This window comes from Giraffa tippelskirchi, chromosome X (assembly GCF_054371585.1).
Source record: "Giraffa tippelskirchi isolate mGirTip1 chromosome X, T2T-mGirTip1v1.2.pri, whole genome shotgun sequence".
In the NCBI taxonomy this organism is placed as follows: Eukaryota; Metazoa; Chordata; class Mammalia; order Artiodactyla; family Giraffidae; genus Giraffa; species Giraffa tippelskirchi.
This window is the reverse complement of record NC_137289.1, coordinates 138,247,763-138,274,788: the sequence shown is the minus strand read 5'-3', so window position 1 is coordinate 138,274,788 and position 27,026 is coordinate 138,247,763. Positions and strand designations below refer to the sequence as shown.

The 27,026-nt window shown below is 48.9% G+C and overlaps 1 protein-coding gene across 7 annotated transcripts in view; it reads right to left on the bottom strand.

Annotated features, from left to right (window-relative positions):
- Positions 1 to 5,603: 5,603 nt before the first annotated feature.
- PHKA2 (phosphorylase kinase regulatory subunit alpha 2) overlaps positions 5,604 to 27,026 on the bottom strand; it is a 92,226-nt gene continuing 70,803 nt past the window's right edge. For 2 of the 7 annotated variants that reach the window (XM_081566529.1, XM_081566531.1), the window contains exons 21-34: positions 19,954 to 20,042; positions 18,871 to 19,004; positions 18,332 to 18,488; positions 17,562 to 17,641; positions 17,286 to 17,364; positions 17,072 to 17,201; positions 16,868 to 16,969; positions 12,463 to 12,581; positions 11,701 to 11,730; positions 8,932 to 9,102; positions 7,679 to 7,732; positions 6,619 to 6,819; positions 6,103 to 6,256; positions 5,604 to 5,849 (exon numbers count right to left, since the gene is read on the bottom strand). In XM_081566529.1, the coding sequence (XP_081422655.1) occupies positions 5,800 to 5,849; positions 6,103 to 6,256; positions 6,619 to 6,819; positions 7,679 to 7,732; positions 8,932 to 9,102; positions 11,701 to 11,730; positions 12,463 to 12,581; positions 16,868 to 16,969; positions 17,072 to 17,201; positions 17,286 to 17,364; positions 17,562 to 17,641; positions 18,332 to 18,488; positions 18,871 to 19,004; positions 19,954 to 20,042 (1,550 nt within the window). In that variant the 3' untranslated portion in view covers positions 5,604 to 5,799. Of the gene's footprint in view, positions 5,850 to 6,062; positions 6,257 to 6,618; positions 6,820 to 7,678; positions 7,733 to 8,931; positions 9,103 to 10,588; positions 10,643 to 11,700; positions 11,731 to 12,437; positions 12,582 to 16,867; positions 16,970 to 17,071; positions 17,202 to 17,285; positions 17,365 to 17,561; positions 17,642 to 18,331; positions 18,489 to 18,870; positions 19,005 to 19,953; positions 20,043 to 27,026 lie in introns of those variants that run through there. The other 5 variants (XM_081566533.1, XM_081566534.1, XM_081566532.1 and 2 more) reach the window with 4 other exon arrangements.

Sequence of the window (27,026 nt, the reverse complement as noted above, 5' to 3'; positions counted from 1 at the left end):
CTTGGTGGCCCCTTGCTGCAGGACTCGCAGCCTTGGTGCAGGAAATGTGGCAGCGGTGGGCTAATGGTTGAGTGCACTTATGTACGTTTGCTCAAAAATGGTCTAAGGGCCATACGGGGTTTTAAGCCTGAGTGGGAGGAGGCTTGAGGAAGGGGACAGGAATACTTTCCCTCCGTTCAGTCATTTGTTTGCCTCCATTTTCCAGCTCCAGGAGGAGCCTGTGTGCTTCCCAAGAGGAGTGGAAGGAAGTGCAATTGTCCTGGGCACTTGCCTCCTTCCTCTCACCCTCCCCACCCCAGTCTCTCCAAACCTGCTGTAAAATGAAACCCTTCTCCGGAAAGGCTGGCATTCCTCTGTCCCAGCCCCCCAGTGACTTCGGGCCAAAGTCTATGCTCCAACACTTGACAGTGCCGTCTGCACTGTCTGGCCTCCTTCCTATTCCAGAAATGTGGTGGGTGCACTCCTGCCTCAAGACCTTTGCAACTGGCTGTTCCCCTGACCTGGCACATTTTTTCCCTCAGTAGAATGTTCCGGCCCTCATTTCTTCCACGTCTCTGATCAAATTGTACCTTATCAAAGGTCTTCTCTGCTCATCCCATAGGACAGTCCCCACTGCCCCCAGGCCTCCCTGCCCTCTTTGTCTGCCTCAGTCTTGTCCAGCCTCTTGTCCTCCCGACACATTATGCATGTTTGCTCACTGGTTTATTGTCTGGGCCAGGACAGGAAGGAGGACTTTCAGCACCCCTGGCCGAGCTCCATGGAGACAGAGAGATGGGCTTGGTCTCAAGCCCTCCCCTAATCCCCCTAATCCCGCCAGGGTTTGGCCAGCTGTAGGCCAAGGTCCAGTACTGGTTGGCAGATGACATCCTTACACTCTTGACAAGCTCTTGCCCCGTCACCCAGAACATTTCACTGGTGGCTATCTTACTCATCCTTGACCCGCTCAGGGAGGGAGGCCCGTGGCACCCCGGGGAGCATCCAGGGCTGCCCTCTCTTCCTCCTCTGGCGTCATCTTTGAGAAAACAGGGTAGTCCTGGTGAAGGGTGGCAAGTGTGTTCTGCAGAGCCTCCGCCGGCCCCATGCTCAGAGTGAACCTTTGCTCTGGGCTCTGATTTGACCCCTCTCCCTGCTGACCTGCTTATTTTGTCTCTTGCTTTTAACTAGGCTATGCCACAGCCTGCCAAGCACAGCACCGGCCACATAAACGTGGGCTGACAGCACAGAAGCTGGCCTCACTCGGGACCCAGGGACAGAAGCATGGGGGGGGTGTGTGTGTGATCACTGTAGCCCACGTCAGCTCGCTGCTTTGGGGGTGAAAAGCCCAGAGTCCTTTCTGGAGACTCGGGCTCCAGTGTTCTGCGCGCCACCGGGGCTACCAAAGCCAGCTGGGCTGTTTTCACTCCACATGGAGCTCTGTGGTTAATAAGGAGAGAGCACTGGGCGGGAGCTGGCGCTAAGGGAGGGAGCAAAGCGCCAGAGGCCGACTCACCTCCATGGCTGGGCTCCCTGGAGCTCAAGAGACAGTGGCTCCGATGCTTGCAAGAACTGGGGGGTGGCTGCTCGGTGACAGCTGGGGGAATTTATGCACACTGTCAGGATACAGGCTTACACTTCGAGTCAGTTCCAACTCTTTATTTTTAAATCCCCCAGCTGGCTAAAGACTTAGAAGGAATGATGAGACAACCATTTGCATCTTGTCCCAGGCGGGCTGTCACTCAGAGTCCAGGAAAAGGCGGGTGTGCCAGGAGCTTTGCCACACTCCTTGGAAGCTGAGTGGCAGCAGGTGGGCTGCTGGGCAGTCCAGGTAGCAGCAGCGACCCTGCTTGTGACTCTAACATTTCTACTAGAGGAGAGAACCTGTGACTGGCCCAGCTTGAGTGAAGAGGGGCCGGTGGGCCGCCTGCTGTGCACCCCCTGGGGGAGCACCTGTCCTCTGGACAGAGGCATACGAGCCAAGGGTCCTGGCTGTAATTTAGATGCTGAGCATCTGAACCCCCTTCCTGGGTCTGAGGGGGCGGTTCTCCCCATTATGAAAGCAACTCCACCAACCTCCCACCCCAGTTTTGGAACACACCTGCCCGAGTCTAACTTGACCACTAGTGACTGTGTGAAATCTACTCTGGAGACCCGCGGCAGCCTCAATATTTAGTTTCTGAAAGCAGAGGTGGTGGTTCTAGTGACAGTGGTTGGCTTTGGGGGCATCAGTGGTGTAGGTCACAGGGTGTGAGCACGGGAATGACTGGGGAGTCACAAGTCTGGTGATCATGTGACTTAGCCAATATCCTTTAAGACACGTTTCCTACCCAGCTAGAGTTGCTCTCTGTAATCTGCAACTAAAAACTCTGACATAGTGGTGAGTGGTGACACAGAGGCCATGAGAGAACAAAGCCAGCAACTAAGAATTCTCCTTGGCAAGTGTTCCCTCTTGGGTTTGCAGCTGGAAAGGTCTTCCAAAAAAGGAAAAAAGGAAGGTGCAACCATTGCCCCATGCCCAGTTCAGATGGAGCTCGGGGCCGTGCCCTTTGCGAAGCCTGTCTCACCAGCCACCCTGCTGAGAGGTGGTCCTGTCCTGGAGCATGGGAAGCTGGACAATGTGCCTCCTTAGGTCTTCTCAAACGACACTGGCGTCTTTTCTTCCTTGCTGCACCAGTCCAGTGATAACCGCCCCGGTAAGTGCCTTCTTGAGCAATTAGTTTTTCATAATAGTTGACATACTGCAGCAAGGCAGAGAGATGAATCGTGACTTTAGAGTTCATTGGTTCCAATGATTCCCATCTTTCTAAGAAGGTATTTTTGCCAAAATTGCACATATGCTCCTTAAAAACATACACAGTTGTTTTCTGATGGAATTTTCCCCTCAAATCATTAAGTCCTGTGTGCATTTGGTTTGAAAATAGTCTTTCTTGCAGTTTCAGGTGCTCTTGTTCCTCAGAGGTGTCTTGGTAACTGGATATGGCTTTTCCTGAACAGCTTTGAGGGCACAAGGGGACCCCAAGCTCTAAGAAGGTGGCAGTGTGGCTGTACCTTCCCCTCACCAGAAGAGCTATCAGTGTCCAAGTCCGGGAGAACAGAAGGCATTGTGGGAACATGCAAAGTGCAGAACTGTACAGAACAGATGGCAGGGGCTTCAGAAGCGTAAGAATCACCTTGAAAGATAATGGCACTGAGGGAGGGGGCGGAAGGCTTTTGTACCTTTTGACAAGGAAGCAGGGGAGACAAAAGTGATTTGCCAGACTTGCATGCAAGTCAATAGAACTGAGATGCTCTGCCATAATTTACATCAAGGCAGGCCTGGCTGCCTGTCTTCTCGTCCAGAAATAAGTGGTATCAATCAACTGACAAACTGTTTCTCTTGCATCCCGATCTTTTTTGTACATAAGAAGCATTTACATCCTCTCTATCCAGGCAGTCATTGTGTAATGATCTCTCCTTCCATTCGCCGCACCTCAGAAGAGTTGCCGGTGCTTACTGACCTCTGGACCAACATGCCCCGGGAGTCACCAGCTTGACTGGAGAGCCTCGCAGCTCCCCCAGCCTGGCTACTGGGCGTATCTGGCTTCAGGGAAGCCGGAGGTGGGGGAGCAGCTGCCATTGCCTCCCACTGAGCCCCGTGCTAGTCTGTGGGCCTCTTGCCCGGCTGCCAGATGGGCAGACTGAGGCCCACAGAGGCTAAACAATGGCCCACATCACGGAGCTGCCGGTGTTGGTGCTGGCTGGGGAGGCTAGTCCGTCTGGCTCAGAGACGGAGCCTTCCGTGTTGCTGGGGTCCCCTGGGTCAGGGCCAGAGCGAGCAGCAGGTGGGCGGCCAGCTGCTTTTCGGCTGATGATGTGACAAGAAATGTTTGTCACAGAACCTGCTAAACCCCAGCCCTGGCAAAGGTCTGAGCTTGGCCTCTCTGCTCTGAGGAGGGGGAGGAAAGAGTACCCCTGCCCCCCTGCCACTGAGTGTGGAGAACGAGCCCCCCAGCACCCAGGCTCCTGGTGTGGGAACCTGTCTGCCGAGGCCAGGATGGTGGCAGGACAGGCCTCTCCCATCCCCCTCCAACATCTGTCCCCCTTCTTGCGTGGGCCTCAGCTGCTTGTGAAAGGGATCAAGCCTCAGAAGCCTGTTCTTTGAAGCTGACAGCTTGATGCCTGTGGAAATGCAGTACTATTTCAGGATTTCATTTGAAAGAGGTTTCAAAAGAGTGAATCCGAAGGCTCAGTTGAATTGCTTATTATGGCTCTTTTCCCGGCCACGTCTCAGTTGGTGAGCCCAAACACAGCATCTGCGGCTTTGCACGTCATCCACAGGCAGGTGATGGTTCTAAATTAGCACCTGGCTCATTCTGGAAGGCTGTATCTCTTCCTGAGCCTTCGCCTGAGAGGCAACCGGGCCTTTAGCAGCTTGTACCTTTACGTTCTCCGTGTTTGAAATGATCCACTAGGGAGGTTATCTGGTCAATGACATGAGTCTTGTTTATGTTAAGCATGTGCTGTGTGTGGGCTTAGTCGCTCAGTCATGTCTGACTCTCTGCAACCCTATGGACTGTAGCCCGCCAGGCTCCTCTGTCCACAGGCTTCTCCAGGCCAGAATACTGGAGTGGGTTGCCATGCCCTTCTCCAGGGTATCTTCCCAACCCAGGGATTGAAGCCAGATCTGCTGCATTGCAGGCAGATTCTTTATGGACTGAGCCACCAGGGAAGCATGGGTTAAAGACACCAAAAATAAAGGCTATGAAATGTGGGGCCTGTGAATGCCCCCCCCCATGGACCCTTTGAGGCAATAGGGAGCAAACAGGCTTCCAACGAAAGAGGTGGCAGAGAGAGGAAGGCTCTGGGCACCACCTACCCACACCGTCTCTGGGATCTGCCGTACCAATGGCAGGCCTCTGGGTGGTCCCACCTTCCTGTCGTCTCGCACCTTATCCTCCCCTATCCCACTGCCCCCACCCTGAGCGCTGAGTCATGTCTCCTGTATTTTTGTATTTCCACACCTGACACAGCTTCCCACACGTGCCGATGAATGACGGAAGGAACCATCTAGTAATCTGTGGAGAAAGGTTTCACATACTTGCTTCTTTGCACTCACGGCCTCCAGCCCCAGCCACCTGAGGGCCTTACGGTGAAAATGCTGCTGGGAGAAAGGCTTGAGCCCAGCCTGGCTCTGCTGCAGGGGGAGCATTGTTTCTGAGCACATCTTGCATTTCTGTGGCATTGGATGCTGCAGACTCATGACATGGCTCCCCCAGAACACGGGGTCGTGCTGCTCCCTGCTGGCCATCACTCCATGTGGGAGGGTGGAGGTGGGGGCACAGGCCTGTGCACACAGACTCCCTGCCCACACCAGCCCCAAAACAACAGTTGGCCCAGCTATAAGAAGAGTTGGCTCCTCCTCTGCCTTTTTTCTTTTTGGTTAGATTGAAAGATGATGTGGGATTTTTCACAAGGCAGGAGAAACCCCTAATTCACGGGTGGCCAAGATAAAATCCTTGAAGACCATGAGCCAAAGTGAAGTGGGAGCAATTTTCTAAATCTGGGTGCGAGAATTGTCACATGAAGATAGCCATGCCCATAGGACAAGAAGATGCTGAGAAAGCCAGCAAGGCAAGAGAAAACCAGGCCCCACAGAAAGAGCTGTTCTATTCGGCAAACATTTTGAGCCACAGACAGACCATACCCTGTTAAGATGTTCCCTTTGTTAAGGTTTGCAGCTGCTGGAAGGATCTTTCCATCTTGAAGATGTGTCACTAGCTCACAGAACCTGTTCAGGAACTCCGCAAGAGCTGATTTAAGCTGCCTTTTCACTTCACTCTGCACTCAAGAGAGACCCACTTCCAATCCGTCCTCAAACTCCAAGAGACCAGATGCTGTGACAAAAGTTTCAGTGAGATGAGTGTAGACAGTGACTCCCGCAGTGCTCCTCAGGGGAGCACAGAAGTCAGCGGCCCTTTCTGGGGTTCGGATGTCTACTGCTTTCAAGTGTGTCACTACCATCCCCTCCCTGCCAGGGATTCTGATGGGCAAGGCTTTGGGGAAAGCACAGGGAATCTTGGGGAACACAAGGAAGTGCACACGAGAAAGGGACAGACTGAGCACCGAGGCCCTACTGCATCTGGCAACCTGAATTGGGCAGCAGTTCCTGCAAATGAGAAGCCACCGCCTTTGTTAAGTAGGTCATCGTCCCATAAGCCCCACTTGGAGCGCTGTCGTAAAAGAAGTGGCAGATGCCTGTCGCTTGGTCTTTCTCCAGCGTGTCCGTGGCTCCAATTGACACCTGCAGCGGGAAAAAAAGGCAGAGGCAATGTGTGAGCAGAGCCGGCGCTCCCAGCCGAGCGTGGGCAGCGCAACACTAATTCTAGGATGAGAGGACGGCTTCTCCTAGCTCGACTTTGGTTTACACGGGGCCAGACATGTGTTGGCTCTAAAGCCTATGCTGAAGGGGGCCTGTCCATCTCCAAAGATCAAGATTTCCCAGTGGCCACAAACCATTTTCAAACCAAATGGTTGACATTTTTCACCATCTGTGATGACATTTTCTTTGTTTGAGAACCACCTTTCCTACTGGACACAGGATCTCCAGCCTCGACAGAAGTGAATGGCAGCCAACCCAGCTCCACTGCCTCTGGGGACGCCCACCTGATCCTGTAGGAACAGCTGGTTGGCCATGTGCACGATCTGGTCCACGTGGATGATGCCCCCAATGCTGTTCATCTCTGTGTCCGAGAGCAGCGTCAGCACCATGATGGCCTCCACCAGCAGCTGCCGATACTCGGGTTGTGGCACTCGGTTCAGCACTGACTCAACGTGGACAGCAAACTTGATCTCCTGCGGGGTCATCTGCCAAGGGACCAGCAGAGACGGGTCAGAAGCGAGCTGAGGACAGATAGCCCTGTCACCCACGCCGCCTGCAGCACCCACTGACTCAGAGAAAACTTGGCTTCCTTGCTGGCCACTTGGCTAATCCTGTTCACAGGAATCCTCTGAAGCAGGAGGCTGAGAGCCAGCCAGCCCTGTCCTAGCATTAGTCACCCATGCCTGTGGACTGTGACTTCTGGCGACACAGCCATGTTTTGTTTTTTCTTCTTCAGTATTCTTTGTGGCATATAGCATGGTACCTTCGGTGGGGTAAAAATTAAAAAATCAATTTTTTAAAGAATGAATGGGGGCAGAAACCAGGGAAGATGACTTTTTGTCAGAGGAAGCTGCTACGGGTCCAGGGAGCTCTTCCCTTACCAGAGTTTTCAGGAGCAATCTAGAGATCTGGAGAGTCCAGATATGCTGTTTCTGAGGGGAAGGAAGAAAGGTGATGCTAATAAATGTGGGAAAAAACTGTAAAACTTGAGGGTTAAGTAGTGAGAAAGATGCATGCATGCTACGTCGCTTCAGTCGTATCTCTTTGCGACCCCATGGACTATAGCCCCCCGGGCTCCTCTGTCCATGGGATTCTCCAGGCAGGAATATGGGAGTGGATTGCTATTTCCTCCTTCAGGGTATCTTCCTGACCCAGGGATTGAACCTGTGTCTCTCGCATTGCCAGGCAGGTTCTTTACCACTAGCACCACCTGGGAAGCCCCGAAAAAAGGCCTGCAAATGGCCTGTATGTATGTAACAAGCTTGAAAGAAGGGTGAGTGGAAAGAGTCCAAGAAATCCAGCACGCGGTGAAAACTCATGGCATGTAGGTTTTTCCTGTCGTACCTCTTGCGTGGTCGAGGACGGGAGCACGTAACCGTCGATGGACAGGCCATGGCACTGGAGGCAGAACACACATTGCACATGTCAGAACCTGGTTAAAAAGTGTGCACACACACTCACATTGCGCTACCCTGGATGCCAGCGCGAGGACTGGAACACGCCAGACTGTTATTTTTAGAGAGCTTGTTCTCACTGCCCACAGGCTGTGTTTTCGATGGAACAGTTCTAAGGAGCCGGCAGGCGTTGTTTAGATCTCACACGAACAACGCCCCAGGGACCTGCTGGGTTGTCCTCTGCGGGAGCTCCGAGTTTCACTCAGCAGCCCAGTCCTGGCGGCTGAGAGGCCCCTTTTGGTGCCAGAGCAAGGGAGATGTGCATGGTTCCTGCTGGCAAAGTGATACTTCTATGCCTTCGCAGGCATCTATTTTTGAGGTTTCTATAATAAGCACCAATCACAAAAGACTAGAGCACATGCACAGACACGCACATGCACACTTGTGTATATAAATAACAAGCGCTGGCTCTGTACAAAGTGCCGCTTTTTCATAATAAAATCATCTTGGTATCAAGCCAGCGGGAGCCCGGATGGAAGCATGCGAGGCCCCAGGAAGAGTGGGAAGGTCTTCTAGGAACCATTGGAGGCCTCTGCTCCCACGTGGGGACCAGAGTCAGCTAAGAGGACAGGGAGCCCTCGGGCCCTCCTGTGCCCAAGCTTTGACGGAGACCTTACAGGGTGCAGAATGTAGGAGATTGGGGAGGGGGTGTTGTGCGTCCTCTTTGGGGTAACTTTTCTTTCCTGGCCTCTCCTACTGTGAAATAAGCTAACAAAAATAACTGAGGAAAAAAAAAATCAGTCCTGCCTGTGTGGTTCTTGGTTTGCATAGAAGCTTCTCTAATGGAGGCCGACAGTCCCTCTGGCAGGACAGTGGCACGCTCCGGGGCTGAGGAGGGAGAAAGGAGCTGCAGGGACCAAGGGGCGTGGCTGTTGCAGGTCAGCCGGGTTACAGCATTTTTTCCGGAGCCTTCCTGGCCTTCTCTGCCTCTTGCCTATCTTCAGACTTTGCTATGTTCAGAAAATAGGTCAGGGGTGGCTCCACACAACCTGGGCCACCACTTTATCTAACTTGTTCGGTTTCCAGCCAGCATTTTTCAACCAGGGGCACTTGGCCCCCGAAGGGACACTTGTCAGTGCCTGGGGACATTTGGGTGGTCACACTGGGTGGTGGGGGGTGATGCAGCTCAGCAGCCAGGCTCACCTTCTGAAGGATCTTCCACACCTTCTGGTAGAATCCCACGGGGACCCTGTTGATGGCGCCGTCCAGCCTTCTCCTGCGCAGCCACTGGCCCTGCCGTTCCCCCCAGCCCATGTGATGCCCGCCCGAGTCTGATGACGATGTGCCCGTGGGTGAGGACGGGGTGCTGGACCTCTGCAAGACAGAAGGGCATGGCTTTCAGAAGCCTCAGGAGGGCTGCCGGGGGACTATACCAGCTGGCTTCACCGGTTTGGTTACCCAGCTTCTTCCTTGCACTCCTCCAGCCGCCAAGAGGGGGGTGCACCAGCAGAGCCCCCAGGCCCATCAGAAAGGCCCAGCAGGTCAGGGGGTGAGCTCTGGGGGGCTGAGAACCCCAACTCCACACCAGCAGCTCTGGTTCTGTGCCGCTCGGTCTCCTGTAAGCAGCAGAGCACAGGTGGGCACCCTGAGTGCAGACATGGGCAGCCCCACAGCCCAGGGAGAACAAGGCCGTGGGGACTGCATTCCTCCTGCGGAGCCTGGAGCATAGTGGTCACCGCGCTGCAGGGCCAGGGCCACGGGAATACAACACCCAGCGCCGGGTGAGGCTCTGAGCCCCAGGAGGAAGGCCTCAGACCATGGTGTGTCCACCTTCCTATTCAGTGGCTTTCTGTTCTGCCTGTTCTAAGCATGGCGCTTTCTCCTCATTCGGGGCAATGACTGCCTCCGAGCTGGGGTACCATCTCCTCCTCACCTCCTCCTGGAGACTGGATTTATTCTGGCCTCCACGAGGGAAGTGCTGGGGCAGGACCAGCAGTTCAGCTTCTGCCTTGGGAGCCACAGGCCCACCCACGACTGCAGAGGTCACAGGGAGAGGCTCCAGGGCCCTGAGGTCTGAACGGGGCTCCCTGGGTGCAGCCTCCCTATGGCCAAGCGCACGTCCACTCTGCAGGCGGCCTCCCAGTCGAGGACAGAATAACCTTCATCCTTACACATGATCTGAGTTCCAGACTATCTGGCAGTTTTCCTTTCTCTGTGTGCAACCGCAGATTTAAACCTCTGCAGGGCTGGAGGCTTCTCGGAGCACACGTTCTGACTTCATCAGATCTTATTTTGAAAAGGCTGTTAGGCTGGGTTATTCCACTGGGCTCATTACTGCCAGTTAAATACAGCAACAATTAGAGACAAATAAAAGTAATCACAGCCATACTCATCAGTGACTCAGCTGGTTTTCTCCCTCTAGTTTTGGGAGGAAGATTCAGACTTGCCTGTGCAATTAGAACATTTCCTCCAGCTCATCTGGGGTCTCCAGGCAAGCAGGGCCACAGCACGTACAAAGTGCCCATTGGCACGTGCGGGCAGTGATTCACCCCCGTGGCTCAATAGAAAGATGCATAACCACTGCCCCGAAGGTTCCAGAAGCTCCTGGGGATCGGTGAGAAGAGCGTTGCTCACTCACAGCCTACCGAGGAGCATAAGCAGAGAACTCAAGAGGGAAAAACAAAGCTCTCAGTTCCACAACTCTGCTTGCTCTCTAGCCTCTCTGTCATAGTGACAGTCCCATGCTAACACTTAAACTTGTTCACAGCTTTGGGAGGGAGGGAGGTGGGGGGAGCAAGAGAAGGGCAAGGAGAGGATGCGGACACCACAAATGAGAAGGAGGCGGGGACGCATGGTTTACTGCAGACTTGGAGGAGTGCGCGCTGCCGGACGCGGCCTGGCTCACAGAAATGAGCTACAAAACAGAGCGAGTCCGCTCAGTCATGTGCACTGACACCAGAGGATGCACGCAGAGAGGAGGAGCATAGAACAGCCTCTAACAGCCGAGGAAGCAAGAGGCGGAGGGTGCGGGCAGCGGAAGTTCTCAGTCACCCGAGGCAGACAGCCCACGGTGCAGGGGCAGAGCTCCGCTTCCTCTGAGTGGGGAGCTTCCCCATGTCTAGCCAATGTGGAGGCGGCTTGTCAAGTTAGGATACAACTTATTTTCCAAAGTCACAGCCTTGAGATGCTAATCTTTTATGTTAATTTTGGAAAGAGAATAATGTATTTCCTTGATGTAAGTAAGTGGCCAAATACAATACTTATACTGGCTAATTGAACCTAAACCCATGCAAGAGAAACGGTGATCATTCTGTCCCCATAATAAGCAACGACAGCATTAAACAGATGGAAGGAAGCCCCCAGATTCAGCTCAACTACCATCAGGATGTGGGCAACCAGAGGGACGGTGCCACTGAGTGGCTGGCACAGGAAGACGTTTGAAAAGTCTGTTCCTTACTTGGAAAGAGCATAAATTCCAATGAGAGGGCACGTGTGTTTTTCCCTGGGACTGAACAGGGAATCTGCATGTCAGTAGAGACTCTGCGCTCTCTCAGTCACAGAAACAGGAAATTGTTAGGAATGGTTCTGCAGTATTTTTTCTATTGCTATAATCAGTGACCACAATCTACTTGTCCCTATTCAGTTCCATTTTTTGAACAGATACTCCTGCGGAGGCAGAACCCATCTCCACCCATCTGTTTCACAAAGTATCCTATGAAACCCAAGAGTTTAATAAATGGATTTTTTTTTCTCAAGGCATGGGGCATGGTCACTTCTCTTGCTTTCAAGTCCAGCGCTCAGCCTGTCCCAAGGGCTGCTTGCCACAGCCTGTGGAGTCGCCTCCACCCAAGCCTGTTTGATGGGCAGAACTGTTCTCCGTGGCTTGAGACTATACTCACAGCCTCACTTCCCACATTCAAGCCAGAAAGAACATGAAGCACAGTAAAGGAGGAAAGAAGAGAGATGTTTTACCTGTTCATCAGCACTAAATCGCCTAGTCATCTGAAAGCAAAAATACATCAGAAAATAAAAACCAGTTTCAAATCAAGGCTGCCTTACTACTTGTATCACCCTCTAGAACATCCAAGGAAGTGTTGGTCCACCTGCAGGGTGTGACCATTAGTGCCTCACGGGCTCAATCTACTGAGGCCACATTTGAAATGGAGAAAATCCCAGTGCATTTCTCACTGCAGGTCACAGTCAGCAGGAAACTATTTCCTACTGTAGATCACTGTCAAGTCCTAGCATAGTACCCAACCCATTAGGACTGAAAGGCTGTTGACTTGCAGTCCTGTGGGATCAGTCGAGAAGGAATTTATTATGAATTAAAGGTGAGCACCAAAAAGACACACCTATGGGATGGTGGAAAATAAGGATATCATGAGCATTCCAGTCTGTTTCTACACTCCTTCATTTCACTGTTGCACTTGAAGGACACAGTGGATGGAGAAAGGATTCAGTGACCTTTTGCAATGCCTGCGGTCCTCTCAAAAGACTGGTTCTTGGCAACAGGCAAACATGAGGCAGGGTATTTTCCAGAATGCTCACCTAACATGGTTAACGCTAAAGATGAGCACGTGTGGGTGAACATGAGTGGCTCTGGTATGTCTGAGCACAGGAGAGATCTCTCATCCTTTACCAAGCGGGCTGTGGTCTGCATGCCCGGGGCTTCTATCATGTTCTCAGTTGAGCCCAGATAGGAAGACCACTTCTTTCACCGAGAGCTCTTCTTACCTGTTTCATCTCACTCCTCAGCCTGGTGATGCCACTCCTCTCGGTTTTGGTGACTCCAGTGTGGCCCACCTCATGGATGGAGACAGCAGGGCTGGGTGTGGAGGAATGAATGGGCCGCACTGGAAGAGAGACACATGGGGTCTGTAGAAATTATATCATGTCCGCCTTCAGAGGGACACATGCATGTGCTCGTTTTATCGGTCTCTCTCCCCCACTCAACTGTGCACTCCCGCTTCCAGGACCTGGAGCAGGGCCTGCGACACAACATGGGCTCAGCATGCATTTGAGTGAATGGGTGACAGTGAACATCACTTAAGCAGCATGCAGGAAACACTGAGTGGCCAGAAAGCCCTTCAATGATTTCAATATGTTTTTTAAAATAACTTTTTACATCTCCAAATGTACCCCTTCCTTGTAGAAACCTGAGCCCACCCAATAAAGGTCCAGCCTTGGGGCAAGAGAGGGCAGACCTGGGAGAACAAGCCAACCAAAGGTGCAGACACAGCAGTGGCCATCCCAGAAGGGGCAGGGGTGCTCCCCCCTGCTACAGCGGCCTGTCTATGCCCTTGCCCCACTCACTGGTGCTCCACGCTGTGCACACAGTGATCATTCTAAAAGGTACATGGGGGACCATGTCACTGCCCACTCGGACTCCTTTCAGGCCTAGCCCAATCTTCAGGATAAAGCCTCCCAAGGGCACGTGAAGCCCTACCGACTGGAACCCACCCGCCCCTCACAGTTGCCCCCTCCGAGGCAGTCCCTCGGTGCTGGGTGTTGCACCGGTGGCTCCCTCCCGTCCCAGAGGAGTAGAGACAAATAAGGAGCACAAAGATTAGCCAGAGGGGGAGGAGGGACACAGGGAGAGTGGAAAACAGAAGCCAAAGGGGCCTGTTTGCACTGGGCATTAGCTGAAAACATTAATCTCAGACATCTCAGGATTTAATAAAAATTGAGTTTTCTTATTTATAAAAATTGAACATTTACAGGTAGGGTCGCTTAAAAGAACTGAACAATTATAAAGGACAATTAACAAATGTTATATGCAAAAAGAAAGGACCTCTTCTGGCCTTGCTTGCAATTTGACATATGTATGGTTTCAAGTGACATTACTCTGTTCCTAGTTTCGTAAGCTTCTATAGCTTTATATCTAGTAGCAATTTTTCAGTAATTATCTGTGTCAAACCATGTATATTATTTTGATGAGCAGAACACATTAAATATTTATCTTGTATATTTACATTTCAAGGATTGTGCATTTGAAAGGACTGAAAATTACTTCTGGAAAAGGATCCTGAGCGTTCCTCCTTCAGGGAAGGAGAAAAACCACCAAAACACATCTGATTGCGCGATGCTGGCTTTGTTTGCCTGCTGGCACCCACTCTAAAGAAAAAGATCCGAAGTACCCAATGTCCTTATTAAATAAAAAGAATGACAGCCCACACTGCATTTCTTTGGCTTGATGAAATAAATTCACCAATGTGTCTGCAAATCAGTTCACTTCATTATGAGGAGGATAAATGATAATTGCCTCAATTATAATTAGGGAGCATTTGAGAACAGAATTCCATCAGGACTTGGGCAATTGTATTTCCTAACACTGGAGACAGGGTTCCGGTACAGAGAAAAAGGGAGAGAGCAAGACGAGGACGAAGCAAACTCAGCAAGGTGTTGTGAGGCTGCAGAGGGCTGTTCTCCGGGCCTACAAAGGGTAATGGGGGTTTGGTTGAGAACTCATCCACACTAAAGGTGGAGCATTCAGGTACTGCGAAGACAGCCCTTGTGTGCGGACCCCCTGGTCACCTCACCCCTTTCTAAGCCCCGTGCACAAGAGGCAGGCCAGGGTGCAGAGGGGTGTACCATGTCCACGTGCCCCCATGGCTCTCCCCAGCAGCTCGCAAGAGGGTCGCAGAGCCCTCCAAGTCGCAACCTTAAACCTAGGACTCTTGTCAATGTCAGTGAAGTAGGAACCTTACACCCAAACTGTATGTCCCGAGTCAATGATTACTGATGTTGTTTGTATAGAAGCAGTTCCAGGCAGCGCTGGATACGTCAGTCAAACTCTCAGTGAAGCCATTCCTGACCCCCTCCCCACAGAGGAAAGAAAGCTGAAAGGCAGGGGTTAGCAAACTTCAGAGGCGACCCACTGTCTGTTTCAGCACAGCCTATGAGGTAAGAATGACTTTGTACATTGTTGGGGGGAAAAACAAATGAATAGTATCTTTGTTGTTGTTTAGTTGCAAAGTTTTGTCCAACTCTTTGTGACCCCATGACTGTAGCCCAGCAGGCTCCCGTGTCCATGGGATTTCCCACTGGAGTGGGTTGCCATTTCCTCCTCTAGAGTAGTACCTTAGGACACATGCAGTGATATGAAATTCAAGTTTTGCTGTCCAGGATTGTTTTTCGCACCTGGCTTCTCTTTGCTGACATGTGGTCTGTGTCTGTGTTCATGTTGTGACAGACAAGCTGAGGCCTGTGACCAAATGGAGCCTGACTGGTTCCCTCTGGCCTTTCACAGGCAGTGTTTGCTGACCTCTGGTCTAGAGGAGGACAGAGCTTAGAAGGGGCTTGGTAAGAGAAAATAGTGTATCACAAAAGGAAACTCAGGGGTGGAGGGAGAGGTGGGAAAGAGGCACTTAAGGAGTTGGGGGGGTGGCTGAAGTGGAGTTTATAATGACCTATGACCAGCATTTGGTTGTGTTGGTCTGGCATTTGAAAACATGGTCAGATAGAAGAAAATAGTTGGGGAGTTGAGAGAGATGCTGTCAAATAGAGGCAGAAAGCCCAGGCTGGCTGAGGAAGGCATGGAAGGAAGGAAGAAGATAAGTACTCTGGCTGCAGGGCTGGTGGGCACTGCCTAAGTTCTCTGCAGTCAGGAGGTAAGGACTCAAGAGTCTGTCCTAGGAGACGTGGAGGGCCCAATGTTAATAAAAATCCTCCTTAAAGGAGGCACAGAGATTGTAGCTACTACTTTGTGACCAGACGGGAGCCCAGGTATGAAGGTAGGTGCACTGCTTCCCCAGTGGATGCGTCTCCAGCAGCTGCTCATCCTGGGAGATCCTAGACCAAGTGCTGCTTCTTTTTTTTAGCAGTTGGTTCCCGCAAATGGCAGCAGAGCCACATGCACAGGGCCAGGGGTGAGGGGCACAGTCAGTGGGTCCTATGCAGCCTCCAGTGGGGAGAAGATGGCCACATATGGGACCAGGGAGAAGGAGCAGCCTGAACAAACCAGCCCTGAGAAGAGGGGCGCAGCCCGGTGGGAAGGGAAGGCTGGAGCTTGGAGAAGGGAGAGGATGCTGCTACGGAGAGCTGACGTGGGCTAGATGGGGAAAGGCCTCGGGTGATAGGACCATGGGGGAGAGACAGGTCTCCAATGCTGTGGGGGCTGGCCTGGAGGGAGGGAGGCAAGGTCAGCTCCTGGTGAGTGAGAGAGAGGAGCAGAACCAGGCTCCGGTGAAGAGTGAGCACATAAGGAGGCTGCATTGCGACAGGATGACAGGTAGGTACACTTTGGAATATGTTAAACCCACGTTTTTGAAACAGCCTTTTCAAAAGCTCTCTGAAAATTGGCAGTCCAAGCAGGTCAGGAAGAAAGGAAAGCAAAACGATTTTGTTTCTGGTGGAATCGCCTATGGCAACACGTGGAGCAGTGAGCTTAGGCCTCTTCCTGCAGCCATCACAGCTATGATGAAAAACAAAACCAAGACTAGAGGGAAATGAGCATTCGATCAGGTTCACTGCGCACTAAGCTTGTGTTCATGGTATTGTAAATGTAGTAAAGGTGCATCTAATGCTTTTTAGTAATTTCACAGGATCATGAAACTATCCTGGTTCCTTTTGAGAAAGGGCTTCCTGTAGCAACAGATGTTCTACAGTTCATCTATTATGTAAAATAAAGAGAATTTAGTACAGAGTTTTAATGCAGTGGCCTGTGAAAGCATACAGACACCTTGGTAAGTGTGGAACTGAGGTTCATGAGGCCCTTTCACCAGCTAGCTCTGTGACCTTGGAGAAGGGAGCGCTGTCTTAGCTAGCCACATCCTTCCTAAGAGGGAACCGCAAAGTTCCAAGTCTTCCCTTGTCGCTGCTGTGGTCTACTGACTGCACCCCACAAGTTCAGTATTGTACTGGTTGGTGATGATTTTTCTCCTTCTTGTTCTAGTTCATCTTCCTTATTTGTGGTGGGAGTGGCCTGGCTGTGTTAGGTTTCTCTGCAGTGCCCCCACACCAACAGGAGTAAAGGAGATCCCTTTGGACATCAGGCAATATGGTAATTCTTGTGCAATTGTGAGATTAATTTGTATTTGCATAGGCAGGGATGTGTTCAAGTTAGGTATAGGAGGAAGGAAGTGGGGGTGGGTGGGGGTGAGGATTAATGAGAAACGAAAGGAAAGAAAGACTAACTTACTGCTTCTTTCAACACCAAATTCTTTGCCACTTAAGATGTGGTGCAGGAGATTTTTCATATCAAAAGGGCTGAGGTTCATCAAACTTTCAGAAGCTTCTTCTCCTGAAAACAAACATGTTAAGTTTTCCCAGATACAGGACTGGTGGCAGGAGAAGGGAGAGTTGGGTGGACTCAAGCAGTGCGAGCCGCCCTTGCAAATCCCACCTGAACAGTTCAGGCTCCGCGCCAGCTCTGTGGCCATCACCTGAATGATCAGTCCAATTCGGAGCCGGAGCATCTCCACGAAGAGGCTGGGCTGCGCCCTGACGTACATCGCCAGGTACACTACGATCTCCTGACACAGACACATGAGGAAACGGGGTTTCAGAGGCTGGGTGGTGGTGGACACACCCCTGCTGCCCAGAGACGGCCCACTGACCTGTGTGAGCACGGCGATGCTGATGTCCTGCCCGCTGGCTTCGTAGATGAGCTTCGTGAGCTCCTCAGGGGGAAGAGGCCTAGGAAACAGCAGCAGCACAGAAACACCATGGATGACGCCTACGAGCACCTCCAGCCCTCCATGGAAGAGCCTTATTTTCCAGGTGGCAGGGCTCAAGGGACAGGGTCTCTTAAAAGACTTTTCCTGAATGGTAGATGGTGCTGAGGTGTCCTCCCCACCCCGCACCTGAGTCCCCCCAGCAAGCTGAAGACTTACGCAGAGATGGTCTTCTCCCGGGGTTCTGGGGGCAGGCCCACTGTGAGCTGCTTCTGGTGTGACAGCAGGTCCGTGCACGCCTGCATGGTCAGGGAGAGGGCGAGGGGGAGAAAGATCAGCAAAGCTGGTGGGGAAGGGTCACTGCCAATAAATTTTCCTTTATAAACTTGACCTATGCTGCCATTTATTTGAAAACTCATATACAGATTCCAGGCTGAGTTGGATCCCTGCGGTCTGTGGCCCCAGAATGTGGCCCCAGGCCTGGCTCTGCAGGGCCTGTCCGTGAGTACTGAGCCCTAAAACACCGATGTTAAGACTTAATGACCATATTAGAGTCCTAAATTGTCAGTTTCCCCATTATTTACATATAATAAATACTATAATAATGACCCTGAATGTCACAGAAAGCAGTTCTGGAATTTGCAGGGCCTTAGGGTTAAAATATCCCTGATGACTGTACTACAAATGTGCAGAAATAAGAGTGTTCTGGTTAGGAAGGTGCTGGACCACAGAGCATTTTCATTTTATTTCTTGGTAAATCCTTTTCTGCAGCTAAGAAGCAACAAAACTAATCAGTCTGAATTTCAACTGCTCTGTACGCCTTCCAAGAGCTGTGGGAGATCAGGAGACAAATACCAGCTCCATCTGTGTATTAAATACTGTGTTTCCTTTACAAATACGAGGTGCTTGCCTCCAGCTCTCCTAATAGGAAGAGAGCACGGGGCTAGAAAGGATAGACAGCCAGCCCGCACACGCACAGTGGCTCTGACCTCAGCCAGGACCTCTACTTTCTTCTGGAGGAGGCCAGAGATGTAGCGGATCAGACCCCACTCCTGGTTCAAGCCGGCCTTCCCATAGAGCTCGCTGAGGAGGTTGTGAACAGTGACCCTGTGCTGTCCAGAGAGATTTGTGTCCCAGCTGGGACCCCTGTCAAAAGATGGAAAACCCTCCAAGTATGGCCCAGAACGTTGAGAGACCAGATTCTCTCACAGTGGAGCTCACTTGGCAGGGAAGGGAATGCATCAGCGGGCATCGTGCCAAGTGCTTGGGCCCTCCCACGGCCTGTGAGCCTCACTTGGGGCCGCGGGACCGTGTTGTCTTCTGTCCATTTGAAACAGAAGCCTGACATCAGGAAACGGTGAGATCTTGGCTTCAGCCAGCCTTCTCATTTCAGCAGGCACAGAAGGGGATGGAGTCTGGGTTCTCTGGGTGACTACAACCATGATGCAGCTGGCTGCCAGGCCAAGAAGCCTAAGACAAAGCCACGGAGGAGAGAGAAAGCTGGGCCTAGCCAAGATCCTGCACTTACTTTATTACATACAGAATGTATAGAATGTCTGCTTGGTCCTGTAGGTTTGAACAGTCTTTCAGCTGCTCAACCAGCTTCTCACAGTCCACGTCGCCACGGTCATCTCTGGGAAACTGGAAGTCATCTTCAGGGGCCTGTCCATACAAAAGACAAAAAGCAGGGCATGCACTTCCAGAAGATGAGAAAGTGACACACCCACCTGGTCTTGGCACTCTGCTGTTGTGCCAGGCTCCAGGTTTTCATGGGATATATTGTGGCTTTTTTTTTTTTCCTGACCAGTGAATCACTATGTCAGTAGTTGTCTGTAGGAAACTGAACAGGTTAAAATCTGTGTACATTTTATTTATGTGAAGGTCAAAAATGGGCAAAACCAACCCTGGTGTTAGAAGGCATGCCAGCAGTTACCTGTGGAGAGAGAGGAGGCGACCAGGAGGGGCACCAAGGGCGCTTGTCCCTCACATGGGTCTGTTGGCTTGGTGATAATTCACTAAGCCCTATACTTATATTTTATATACTTTTATACATTAAACTTCAATAGAATATTTTTTGAAGGCAAAACACAAAATGTAAGTTTTAAACAACATAAAATTGTGGTTAAAATAGGCTCCAACAGACACTGAATCTTTCTGATAAAAGCAAAGGAGACTTGGAATAAAGTAACAAATTATGGGAACTAGTGGGGAATATTCTGAGAGTTTCTTCTCCAGAGGAATCTTTTTCCAGTTTTCTGCCCTGCTTTGAAAGCAACTCAGGCTTGGCTGATGGTCCCAGAGAGGCCAGGGTTGGTAGCAAGTTGCCGCGTTTCCTTTGGGTGGCATAGATTCTGGTGAGTGGCAGAATGTCAGGAACCTTCTCCACGCCAACATATAAAGGTCTGGGTCAAATTCAGTGTGCATACAGACATAAACCACAATCCAAACACCAAAATGGGTGGACATGAAAACGCAGCTTCTAACCCTACAAGTCCTGCATATCAAGAAATATGCTCTTTCTTTTGAGGTAAACCATTTACAAGAGCTCCTGGGACTACACCAGCACCAAAGAACATTATATTTCTTGAAAAAGTGATCCCAAATACTTTACCTTTTTTAGGAGTGGCTGAGGAGAATCAACGAGATTCAGCGATTTACGGTGGGCACTTAGAACTTTAGTTGGCAAAGCCATGGGAACAACTAGAGAGAAAAAGAATAAAGAGCTCTTCTAAGCAGGAGAAAGGATTAAAAACATTTTTTCAAGAGCTACAGTGGCTACTCCTTATTCAACACAAACCAAATAAGGAATGATTACTTACTTAAATTTCAAAAAGAATTTTTCATGTGGCTAGATCATGTGCTAAATGTGGAAACAAGCAATGAACAGGACAGAGATCTTGGTTTAAGGAATATATTTTCACTTTTCTCTCTTAGAATTCAGGGAAAACTACATAGTATGTAGGACTGGAAGGGGCCTTAGAAATGATCAACTTCGACTTCTTTTTCTTTCAGATGTAGAAACTGAAACCCAGAGACAGTAGACCATTTGTCCAAGGTCCTGTCCACTATTGTGTGTCCCTTTGCCACTGCAGGGTGTTAGTGCTTCTGTTTTTTAACCACCTTTATTTACTTTGAGGGGAGCCCACACCACACAGCCTGTGGGATCTTGGTTCCCTGACCAGGGATTGAACCCAGGCCCTGGCAGGGAAAGCACTGAGTCCTAACCACTGGACCACCAGGGAAATCCTCTTTTAACCACCTTTAGATGTTATCATGGAGGGCCTTCCCTGGCGGCTCAGACATTAAAGAATCTACCTGTAATTCAATGGCTCAGACAGTAAAGAATCTGCCTGCACTGTAGGAGACCCAGTTTCAAGCTCTGGGTTGGGAAGATTCCCTGGAGGAAGAAATGGCAACCCACTCCACTATTCTTGCCTGGGAAATCCCATGGACAGAGGAGCCTGGAGGGCTACAGTACGTGAGATCACAAAAGAGTCAGACACTACTTAGTGACTAAACAACAATGAGATGTTATCATCAATATTTAGTTATTAAGCTGTCTTTTTCTGCCAGGTTATATTGTATCATCTACAGAAAATAAGTTTTCAAGGTAAACGTGGTATATTTAAAAGGCATTTATAAACCTCCAGGTTATACTAGTGAATTAAACATAAGTTTTAATTTTACTTTCTCTTAAACCCCCAATAACAGTACAAAAATAATTTTTTTTAAAAGGCAAATCCTAAAAAATAGGGAAGCTGAGCAGAAGACAATAATTGAGTTGGAAAGCTAATGGATAAAAGACAATTGGTTTAGTAGACCCAAGGCAACCAAACCCCAAGACTACAGTGGGGAAAACAAGCACCAGTCAAATTTCTACCAGAGAATCCTCAGAAGTCTAAGGAGCTTGCTGCACCATGGACCTCTAGCACCTGGGGGTCCACAGAGGGTATTCAAAAGAAGGAAGACAGAGAAAAAGCTGTGTGAGAGGCAGTGAGCTCCCTGGATGCCTCCTGCAACTCTACACACCTTGGCAACAGTCTTGCTCACCCTGATAGAAGACTAAAGGGTCTCTCTGAAGAGGGTATAAAGGGTATGTGTGTCTCTGGAGGGGGTGCTGACCCACATGTCTGAAGGCATGGCTAAATGCCTTGGGGGAATAAGTGACTGTATAGGCAATCAGACCTTTACTGGTTAAAAAGGACATTGCGAAGGAGATTGTAGAACATCTCTGGGAAATCTGCCCTGCCTACACCCATAAACTCAACAGGCCCCACTCACAGGTTTGGAGGTTCTCATGCATGAGCAGACAACCAAGGGACACCCAGCACTGGAGGAAAGACTAATGTGAAAGACAAGAGACCAAAAGCAAAAGGAAACACCGACTTGGGGAAAATGGGAGACCATTTAGGGAGAAGAAAATGTAAAAACAAAACCAAAAATCTCTGCCATTAACTTTATTAGAGTAATAAAAATTGTATTGCATGCATGAGACAAAAAGAGATACAATTCAGAGAACATTAAGATTTAAACCATGACAGCAAAATAGGAAGAAGTCGATTGAGCAGGTGGAACAAAAAGTTCAAACAATTGCCCTCAGAACAGAGCAAAAGAGAGAGAAATGAAAGACAGGAGAGAAATGATAAAAGACTTCTCCAGGACATCAATATTAGAATCACAAAGTACCAGAGAGACAGGACAGAGAAAATGTAAGGAAGGAAATGAATCGAGAAATTATCAGAACTGTACAGGACTGAAAAACACACATTTCCAGATAAACAAGATCCACTGGGCAGCCAACACAGCAGATGAAAATACACCCAGAACAAGGCACATCATTGAAATTTCAGAACCTAAGAGTAAAGAAAAACCTGAAAACTTTGAAAGAGAGTAACAGTTTACATTTAAAGCATCAAAAATCAGAATGGGTTCAGATTTCTCAACAGCAACACTGACAGCAAGAGGACAGTGAAGGGAGGCTTTCAAAATTATCAAGGAAACTTTATTTCAATCTAGAATTCTATACCCAGCCAATCTCTCATATGGATAGGGAAAATCTGTAGCTGAGAGAACACACTTGTCATAGCAAACACCCTCTTCCAACAACACAAGAGGTAACTCTACACATGACATCACCAGATGGTCTATAGCAAAATCAGACTGATTATATTCTTTGCAGCAAAGATGGAGCAGCTCTATAGTCAGTAAAAACAAGACCAAGAGCTGACTGTGGATCAGATCATGAGCTCCTTATTGCAAAATTCAGACTTAAAGTGAAGAAAGTAGGGGAAACCACTAGGCCACTCAGGTATGACCTAAATCAAATCCCTGATGATTATACACAGGAAGTGACAAATAGATTCAAGGGATTAGATCTGATAGAGTGCCTGAAGAACTATCAACAGAGGTTCATAACACTGTACAAGATGCAGTGATCAAAATCATACTCAAGAAAAAGAAATCCAACAGGGCAAAATGGTTGTCTGAGGAAGCCTTACAGTTTGGCTGAGAAAAGAAGAGAAGCAAAAAGCAAAGGAGAAAAGGAAAGATATACCCATCTGAATGCTGAGTTCCAAAGAATAGCGAGGAGAGATAAGAAAGCCTTCTTAAGTGAACAGTGCAAAGAAATAGAGGAAAACAATACAATGGGAAAGACTAGAGATCTCTTCAAGAAAATTAGAGATACCAAGGGAACATTTCATGCAAAGATGGGCACCATAAAGAACAGAAACAGTAAGGACCTAACAGAAGAGATTAAGACAAGGTGGCAAGAATACACAGAAAAACTGTACAAAAAAGGTCTTAATAACTCATATGACCACGATGGTGTAGTCACTCACCTAGAGCCAAACATCCTGCCTGCATGTGTGAGGTCAAGCGGGCCTTAGGAAGCATTACTATGATCAAAGCTGGTGGAGGTGATGGAATTCTTGCTGAACTATTTCAAATCCTAAAAGATGATGCTGTGAAAGTGCTGCACTCAATATGCCAGCAAATTTGGAAAACTCAGCAGTGGCCACAGGACTGGAAAAGGTCAGTCTTCACTCCAATACCAAAGAAGGGCAACGCCAAAGAATGCTCAAACTATTGCACAATTGTGCTCATTTCACACGCTAGCAAAATCCTTCAAGCTAGGCTTCAACAGTACATGAACTGAGAACTTCCAGATGTACAAGCTGGATTCAGAAAAGGCAGAGAAACCAGAGATCAAATTGCCAACATCTGCTGGATCATAGAGAAAGCAAGGCAATTCCAGAAAAACATCTACTACTGCTTCATTGACTACACTAAAGCCTTTGACTGTGTAGACCACAACAAACTGTGGAAAATTCTTAAAGAGATGGGAGTACCAGACCATCTTACCTGCCTCCTGAGAAACTTGTATGCAGGTCAAGAAGCAACAGTCAGAACTAGACATGGAACAATGGACTAGTTCAAAATTGGGAAAGGAGTACAACAAGGCTGTATATTGTCACCCTGCTTATTTAACATCTATGCAGAGTATATCATGCGAAATGCTGGGCTGGATGAGGCTCAAACTGGAGTCAAGATAGCCAGGAGAAGTATCAGCAACCTCAGATATGCAGATGATACCACTCTAACAGCACAGAGTGAAGAGGAACTAAATAGCCTCTTGATGAAGGTGAAAGAGGAGAGTGAAAAACCTGGCTTAAAACTCAACATTCAAAAAACCAAGGTCATGTCATTGGGTCCCATCACTTCATGGAAAATAGATGGGGAAACAATGGAAAAAGTGACAGACTTTATTTTCCTGGGCTCCAAAAATCACTGTGGATAGTGACTGGAGTCATGAAATTAAAAGACGCTTGCTCCTTGGAAGAAAGCTATGACAAACCTAGACAGTGTATTAAAAAGCAGAGACATCACTTTGCCAACAAAGGTCCATATAGTCAAATCTATGGCTTTTCCAGTAGTCATGTACAGATGTGAGAGTCGGACCATAAAGAAGGTTGAGTGTCGAACAACTGATGCCTTTGAACTGTGGTGCTGGAGAAGACTCTTGAGAATCCCTTGGACAGCAAGGAGATCAAACCAGTCAATCCTAAAGGAAATCAGTCCTGAATATTCATTGGAAGGACTGATGCTAAAGCTGAAGCTCCAATACTTTGGCCATCTGATGCGAAGAGCCGACACATTGGAAAAGACCCTGATGCTGGGAAAGATGTAAGGCAGGAGGAGAAGGGGGCCACAGAGAATGAGATGTTGGATGGCATTACTGACTCACTGGACATGGATTTGAGCAAACTCTGGGAGACAGTGAAGGACAGGGAAGCCTGGCGTGCTGCCGTCCATGGGGTTGCAAAGAGTTGGATACAACTTGGTGACTGAACAACAGTTTTCAGACTTGAAAGGCCTCAACAATTTTACCTGACATAAACTGTTTCCCAGGGAACTACTGGATGTCCTCCACCAAATGAGACAGTAAGCTAACCAAGAGGAAAAGCTGAGATACAGAAAATAGGAGAGCCAAGAAGGAATTCTCCAGTATGATGGTGAAGGAAGATTTCAGGATAAAATCCACATCCTGGGGACTTCCCTGGAGGTCCAGTGGTTAAGACTCCACACTCTCGTTGCAGGGGGCATGGGTCCAATCCCAGGCTGTAGAACTAAGATCTTACATGCCGCATGCAGCCAATTGGAAATAAAAAATCTACATCCTGGACACAGGGCAGCCAGGCCAAAATGGTCAGTGAACTTCAGAAACATGCACGCTGAGGGCTACCATGACTGGGCCCTGTTCCAGTGAAACTACTGAAACTATTCTAGAATGTATTCCACCAAAGGAATAAATTGAGAAGGGAGACTATGCCAGAATCAAGAACAGGGAACCCAAATGGAGAGAAGCAAAGGAGATTCCAAGGATTATAATAAAGAAGAGTCCCAGGATGCCAGGTATGCAAAAGGCCTAGAGAGCAATCAGTCAGACAGGAGGAGACTTTTGGACTCTAAGCAGTGGAACTATGAGTTTCATACATATGATGGACCTTGTGGAAGTTTCTATTGCGTGGCCACTGGAGGGAAGTGAAGCTAATGACAAGGGCAACTGTTATTTTTAGAAAAAAATAAAAAGCAAAACTGATACTGTAGTGTACTATAATATTGAGCTGGGAATAATATTTACATACATACAAAGACAGAAATAGTGAATACTGATTTAACTAAACCTTAATACAACTGTATGGACAGGTTAGAGGAAGTGAAGCAGAGGAGAGGTGATTTCAGACAGGTGAATTCCTCACCTGCATAAGAGAAAGGTCACAGATACTGAATAACTTGATGCATCAAAGATAGCAGTTCAGTTCAGTTCAGTCGCTAAGTTGTGTCCGACTCTTTGTGACCCCATGAACCGCAGCACGCCAGGCCTCCCTGTCTATCACTAATTCCCGGAGTTTACCCAAACTCATATCCATTGAGTCGGTGATGCTATCCAACCATCTCCTCCTTTGTCGTCCCCTTCTCCTCCTGCCCTACATCTTTCCCAGCATCAGGGTCTTTTCACATGAGTCAGCACTTTGCATCAGGTGGCCAAAGTACTGGAGTTTCAGCTTCAACATCAGTCCTTCCCATAAACACCCAGGACAGATCTCCCTTAGGATGGACTGGTTGGATCTCCTTGCAGTCCAAGGGACTCTCAAGAGTCTTCTCCAACACCACAGTTCAAAAGCATCAATTCTGCGGCACTCAGCTTTCTTCACCGTCCAACTCTCACATCCATACATGACCACTGGAAAAACCATAGCCTTGACTAGATGGACCTTTGTTGGCAAAGTAATGTCTCTGCTTTTTAATATGCTGTCTAGGTTGGTCATAACTTTTCTTCCAAGGAGTAAGCGTTTTTTAATTTCATGGCTGCAGTCACCATCTGCAGTGATTTTGGAGCCCCCCAAAATTAAAGTCAGCCACTGTTGCCCCATCTATTTGCCATGAAGTGACGGGACCAGATGCCATGATCTCAGTTTTCTGAATGTTGAGCTTTAAGCCAACTTTTTCACTCTCCTCTTTCACTTTCATCAAGAGGCTCTTTAGTCCTTCTTCACTTTCTGCCATAAGGATAGTATCATCTGTATACCTGAGGTTACTGATATTTCTCCTGGCAATCTTGATTCCAGCTTGTGCTTCTTCCAGCCCAGCGTTTCTCATGATGTACTCTGCATATAAGTTAAATAAGGAGGGTGACAATATACAGCCTTGACGTACTCCTTTTCCTATTTGGAACCAGTCTGTTGTTCCAGGTCCAGTTCTAACTGTTGCTTCCTGACCTGCATATAGGTTTCTCAAGAGGCGGGTCAGGTGGTCTGGTATTCCCATCTCTTTCAGAATTTTCCACAGTTTATTGTGATCCACACAAAGGCTTTGGCATAGTCAATAAAGCAGAAATAGATGTTTTTCTGGAACTCTCTTGCTTTTTCGATGATCCAGCGGATATTGGCAATTTGATCTCTGGTTCCTCTGCCTTTTCTAAAACCAGCTTGAACATCTGGAAGTTCACAATTCACGTATTGCTGAAGCCTGGTTTGGAGAATTTTGAGCATTACTTGACTAGCATGTGAGATGAGTGCAATTGTGCGGTAGTTTGAGCATTCTTTGGCATTGCCTTTCTTTGGGATTGGAATGAAAACTGACTTTTCCAGTCCTGTGGCCACTGCTGAGTTTTCCAAATTT